Source organism: Trachymyrmex cornetzi, unplaced genomic scaffold (genome assembly GCF_001594075.2).
Source record: "Trachymyrmex cornetzi isolate Tcor2-1 unplaced genomic scaffold, Tcor1.1 scaffold85, whole genome shotgun sequence".
Classification (NCBI taxonomy): domain Eukaryota; kingdom Metazoa; phylum Arthropoda; class Insecta; order Hymenoptera; family Formicidae; genus Trachymyrmex; species Trachymyrmex cornetzi.
This window is the reverse complement of record NW_017300191.1, coordinates 73,033-80,006: the sequence shown is the minus strand read 5'-3', so window position 1 is coordinate 80,006 and position 6,974 is coordinate 73,033. Positions and strand designations below refer to the sequence as shown.

The following is a 6,974-nucleotide window of genomic DNA, read 5'->3' as shown; positions in this document are numbered from 1 at the left end:
AATTATTGCAAGTACCTAAATGTCATAAATCATCTATATGTATTGTATATGTGTATAAGTGTTCTAATTAGATCTAGTCTAAGACTTTTAATGCAACTACAATTAAGATTATACGTTATATAATAACGTTCTTTCAAAGCATTTTTATATGTATTCGACAAAAAAAGGTATAAGTGAAAAGCAATCGTTATTATACTCGCATTTGCGACGTGTCTACTGGTATAGGACAGTTAAATTATTTTATTGTAGCAATCCAAAAAATAGATTTAATTATTAAAAGACGCACGAATCTTCAAAAAATAGCGTAAGTCATTGCATTTCTCAAATGCAAGTGTAATTTGTTGTAACAATTTAAACCAAATTGCTTTCACAGCATTATTTTCTGTAAGCGACAGTAAAGATGGGGCATTCTTTATTTATTATACTAATTCTGTCGATGGCAATTGTGAGTTTTGGAATAGAAGTGAATGTTGTGCATGAATGGAAATATTGTGAGTATGAATGGGACAGTCAGAAGCAGAAGGAAGATGCTATAAATTCAGGCGCTTTTAATCCATACACATGCAACCTCTTCGATACGACTAAAGCAAATGGTAGGTTGATGACAGAAATTTGAAAAAGTTGTAATAATTTTATACAAAAATATAATCACTTTTTTTATAGTATATAGAAACTTTACCTACGGTTTTAATATTTAATTACTATGTAATCTTACTATATATAATCGGTATATTTTATTACACATGCCACCAAGTATGCATGAACTTTGGTGTTATCGCAGTGCAATATTTATCACTATTGCTATAAAGAATTCGTGAAATAATGTATCCCTTAGTAAAGCACGTAGGCTAACTAACAAAATTCTTATAGATGGTAGAATATTCATTACTATGCCGATATTTTTTGGCTCTAATATGCCTGCTACTTTAGCAACAGTAACTAATACGATAGGACTAGGAGGTCCGCTCTTGCGTCCGTATCCAGATTGGAGTTGGCATAATAGCAGTTGTATGTGCGATGGTATCGTAAATGTTTTCCGAGTGCACGTATGTATATTGATATCTTTCCTTTAAAAGGTTATCATATCTTATATTATTTATACGTCACATATTTAAGTAACTAGTGGTTTATTATGTATTACGCATATCTGTCCCTTATGAAAAAAAACTATGATTAGGATCCTATTAATAGTAACAAAATATTGGTCAATTGTAATTTGATGAATAGTAATTAATTAGTAATAATTAATTAATACCATTGGTATTAATTAGTTATTACTAATTGATGTTAAAATGAACAAGCAAAAAAGACAGCCGATCCGCAACGAAGACACTTATTACAAAAGATAACGCTGTAATTGTCAGTTATGAAAATAAACGTGAATTTAATGGAACAAAACTATTTTCATATTTTTTATTCTTTAGTCCGTACATATAACACAATTCCTAAAGTAGTAACTATTTTCGGTTTGCTAAAATATGATTGATAATTATTGACACTCAATCATAACTCTTGATTGACAAGTAGCAATTATTTGATCTTATAAGTTCAAATCGTAAAATAAATTAGTCTTCTCAATCATTTCTATGCAAAACCCAATGCTTACATTTTTTCGTCAATCGTAACTATTGAGTTATAATAATAACCATTGATTCACTCAATCATACTTTTAATCATCAATAGCTTCCATTGAGAATCCAATTATTATTATTAGTAATTCAATAGTTATTATTTGTCAATCAATAGTTATGACTGATTATGAATATTAATAGTTGGTTCCCAATCATATTTTCTTCATAGGGGATGTATATGCACATATAACAGTCTGCTTAATAACAAATGTATGAAATACAATTTTTACTTATACTTCAGATTCAGTGCAATTATATTTTCGTTCTGGATACCGGCATAATCTTGACTGATCAAGTTTGTAATCCAAAACTATTGATCTTCAATTTAGAAGATGATACATTAGTGAAAACTATTTACATCCCACTTGATATGGCTATTAACCGAACAGGTTCAGGATTATTGGCACAGCCTCTTGTTTATTTTCCCAAAGAATGCACAGAATTTTTGGATGAAATGATTGTTAGTCATTTTTTAATAATACGTTTCATTTTAATCGTAGTAATACAAAAAACTCGTCATATTGTATTTACATTCTGTGACTTAAATAATTTAATGCACACGTAAATACACAGGTGTTTATGGCTGACGCGGGAGGTTGCGGTTTAGTAGTGTACGACTCGTCTAAGAAGCGTATATGCAGAGTCGAATCTGATTATATGAAACCGACTGATGTTTCCTTCTCTGTAGCAAGCAAAAATTTTACGATGGAGTACGGTATCTTGGGTATGACAGTCGTTGATGATGGCAAGTATTCGCTTTTTAATACAATAGATATATTATTTCAATTGTAATTTCTGTAATTTTTAATATGCTATACATGACATTACTAAGAATTTTAACTTTAATTTTAAATAACTAACATTACATTCTCATTTATAACTTTTTTCTTTCATGTTTTAATATTTTTGTTTCTTTGCTTATTATATAATAATAATTCAGAAAGTATAGAAAATTTTCTTGCAAATAATAATAATCAATGGTATTATTTAGGTATAATATTTCTATGATTTTTTCATATTTCCTTTTATAATTATTTTAGATTTTTATTATACTATTTTCTCGGGAAAAGAAATATATAAGATAAGTATAAAAACGCTATTAGAATGTCCAAATAAAGAAAAGGCTAATAAACAAACTAAACTTGTAATTAAATTATCAAGTCAAACAGTAGATCTTACATCAATGGGACATTCGATATTTTATATTCCTTGTCGTGAAATGTCTTTTGTAGGTACAAAGGTTTACAAGGAATCTGATAATAATACGGTAAGATATTCGAATGCAATTATTCTTTACATATTCATTAATAGTAAACTGTTTCAAATTCTATTAACGATTATTTAATTTAGTAGTTAATAGTACGATTTTATTGCTGTAAATTAAATGTTAATTTTAAGGTGGTCCTCGCACAAGATGGAAGATTTCAACTTTTAAGTGCGATAATAGTTTTAAATTATTGGGGTAAGCTAATGAGTCTCGCAAGTAGATTTGACCGTTTTCTTCTTGGTACAATACGTCTAGATGAAATAAACTTCCGCATTTTTGAAATGGACTTAGCAAAAGTTCAAAAGATTATGGATTGGCTCTATTAAGAATTGTATTCCGTGCATTAATATAAATAAATTATATAAAAAAAAGTTTATCTTTTACGTCATATTTTATGCATCTTTTATGGTATGTTTGGAATTTATCATTAAGTCTCGTTTAGAATTCCACTCCTTTATAATGTCTTTTAAATATATAATATATTACGAAAATGATTAAATTTAAATTATAATTCAATAATGACACTAAAAAAAATTTTCAATACATCAAGAGTAAAAGAAAAACTAACAACATAAGAATAACAGATAAAAATCTACATATAGAGCCATGAAAGACATAAACATAAAAAATCAATCAAAGTCGAGAGATAAAAGATCCGCAAATTATTCATATTTAGCGATGTAAAATCACTACAACCGTTCCGAATATTGTGACGGTCAACATTCAAAATCTGTTCTGAACATGATTTTTTGTTCTTTATGACCTCAGATAGGTAAAACATCGTATTATATTCAATTATTATTTACGCGTAATATTCCAGATATTAAAAAGTGTCTAAATTCGGGCCAAGATGTTTTTTGCGTCTAAAAGATGACTTGTGTCACAATTTTAAACTTTGTGTTGTCTGGGATACCATGAGTTATTTATAAGTTATAATAACATCAATTTGAGAGACTTTTATTGAGGCTACAATCATAATTAGGTTATATAATAAGGTTTCTCGAAAATATACTTTCATGCATATTACTTCAGAAAAAGATATAGCAAGCGATCGTTATCGCATTTGCGACATTGCACTATTTACCTATTCGGTTCAATTAGAGAAGAGTAGGAGAGTTGATTAGTTAAGACTGTAGCATCTGGGTTTTAATTTTTTATTTGATATATTAGTTTTTTTCGAGGAGTAATAGTTTTTGACAGAGACAAATGCATTACAGAAAATAAAACAGCTATCTCGTTGTTGTTCTAATATGCGCAACAGTTATTAAAAAATATAATTAAAATCTAATTACAATATTGAAATATAGATACGTTTAGACAATAGATATAACGCAACAATTGAAATATGCGTCCAAAAATTTATTAAAAAGTTATAGTTGATTGTAAGATTTTATTTCGACGAACGAAATGAGCCTCAATAATGACAAGAAAACAAGTAAAGTAACTAGAAAAGTATATTAGACGAAGAGGAAGTAGGTGGCAATGTGAACTGACGAGCGCGTTTCGTTAGAAGTTCGAAAATCGCGCCGATACTAGGAAAGCATGTCGAGCGAGGAGGTCGCCGTAGCAGCGGAACTCCACTTACAATGCCCCACCTTACATAGGATAGCTTCCAAGCGTAAACCAATGAGAGCGCTAGCAGGTTCACCCTCCCAGGTGGCAAGAAGCTCCCGCCCATTGACCAATGACCGCGATGCTACGCGGCGGCAAAGTGGGGAGACGCCGTCGCTCAGAATACCTCTGATAACTTCCTGCGCTCCTAATAATTCTGCCGATTTATACAGAGTTTCTGACGCCAAGAAACGGAGAAACTCGACTCTCTCGCCTAACCTTTCCGTTCGAATATGTACTTTTAACAATTTTCATACATTTCTACGGATGTATAATTAAATTTTTTTATTATTTATTTAATTGTAACATAATATCCGATTTATTTGGCTATTGTTTATTAATTATGTGGTATAGAAATAATAATGTTTTTTAAATACAAATATCTCGTTTTTGTCACAGAAACTAACACACTAATAGTATATATTCTGTTTAAAGTAAGAAAGTAGATTTTTATGTAAGCAAAAACCGATCAATCTATAGAGGGCTCTCCATCATCCCCGCCAATTATAATCGATGGTTCTGTTTTCTATATGTTTGCCAGCATAGATCTTCAAAGATAGAAGATGTCCTACGTCTTAAGAACATCTCTTATGGGGATCTCCTAAAGACGATTAGTCATATTGAAAATAGTACTTACACACAGACGATTTACGTGTCATTGACACATTACTACGTATAAGAAATTTACCAATTTTGTTTGCAAAATATGAATATATTTCGGTTCCTTGCAGTTAATGCGTTTATACTCTCTTGAAATAGCTGCTATCAACAGTTCAGCTCCCGTCAATTTGATCTTCTTATCCCCCAGCTTGGTTTTCCGACCCAATAAAAGGGTCACCGAAGGGTCACAGTACCATACGTTGATTTTGGATCGAAGATCCTGCGATAATCTCTGCGGGGGGATAGAGGCTTCACTTTTCTTACTTTTAATCTTCCGAATTTTTCTGTTCTCATGTTATTTATTTTGTATCTTGCTTAATACACTTTAGATATACATATATCACATGAACTACTTGCATTTTTTATGTTTTTTTGCGATTAGTTTTTGCGACAAATTTATTAAATTTTCTTAATTCTGAAAGATAGGTAGACGAATTACGAACCAAATGGCACGTATACATAGGCCGCTCTGAGCACATGCCTCTTCATTGCATGCATATTCCCTTTACCTATCTTTAATCAGTTTAGAGCTGTCGCGTCTTTTATCTGGCATCTCTGTAACAGTTCGCTGCCAATTCATCACAATGTTATGCATAGAAACAAACTACAGAATAAACTGATGATACTTATCCAATCATTCAGATGCTGAAAAAAAATTAATGATATCGACAAAGGGAGCAGGGATGTGGAATTTCTTCTTTAAAAAATTACTATTTCAAACATATTAAAAATAAGATTTCAATCGCGGACTTTTTTAATCGGGCTTTTTTGTAACCCTATACAATAACTTCTTGAATTAGAAATAATATTGAATAAATATCAAATATCAACGTTTATTTTGATTCAGAAAATTCAAATTGATTTTTTTTGGTATAAATTGTACTATATGAAGTAAAAATAAATATTATGTACCATTCTATGTCTTAAAAATATATTTCAGAGATATATTTTAAAATTATGTTTGAAAAGTAGCTCAGAAAATTGTTCGGAAGAAAATTTTTTATATACATATAACAATATAATTATACATATACATATAGATAAACGTTAGGGTATATAGGAGAGAGTTGTTGAATGCATACTATGACTTCTAAAAGGAAAGAAAATTCGACGAACCTTGGCTGCTTTCTAACAAAAGATACAGTGTAACACAATAAATCATTACTTCCTTGTTTGCCAATGTTAAACAAAAAGTCATATAAGTTATTTAATCTAATCAGGCGAAAAAGGTAATAAGTTGATATTATAAGTTTTAATATTTTGGAAATTAATAATGCAAGTTTTACATCTGAACACACTGACACATTATAATTCATAGTATACAATTTGTATATACAATTATATGTATATACAAATTATGTCTCTAAACTGATGAGAAAATTAAAAGCTATAAAATTTATTGCTAAAATCAGTATTATTAATTAGCACCATATTTCGAAATATAACATACGACAAAATTAAGATTAAAAAAATGTTTCCCTTTGCCTTCAGGAATTAATTTCGTGATGATCCCACAAATGATCATCCATCCTTTATCCCATTTAGCATTGCCTGTAATCGTACAGAACTGTTACTTCGATGATCCACGAACCATGAATTTTAATGGATGATACATATCTAGTCAACAGTTTTCATTCCAGCAGTATTAAAACAACATTGCAACGTTCCAACTATATTTATATTGTACAAATATTAAAATAGTCTTACTTTTTATGTATACAATTATATATACCTATATAAAAGGTATATGAAAAGCTATGTGTGAAAAAACGCTACATACAAAATTATTATACAAACAAAAAATT

The 6,974-nt window shown here is 29.7% G+C and overlaps 1 protein-coding gene across 1 annotated transcript; it reads left to right on the top strand.

The window, feature by feature from the left end:
• Positions 1-228: 228 nt before the first annotated feature.
• LOC108769055 (major royal jelly protein 5) lies at positions 229-3,224 on the top strand. Its single transcript, XM_018519801.1, has 6 exons — positions 229-593; positions 871-1,046; positions 1,873-2,091; positions 2,205-2,376; positions 2,672-2,898; positions 3,030-3,224. Exons 1-6 carry the CDS (start codon positions 401-403, stop codon positions 3,222-3,224), a joined length of 1,182 nt encoding a protein of 393 aa, XP_018375303.1. The 5' UTR covers positions 229-400.
• Positions 3,225-6,974: the final 3,750 nt, after the last annotated feature.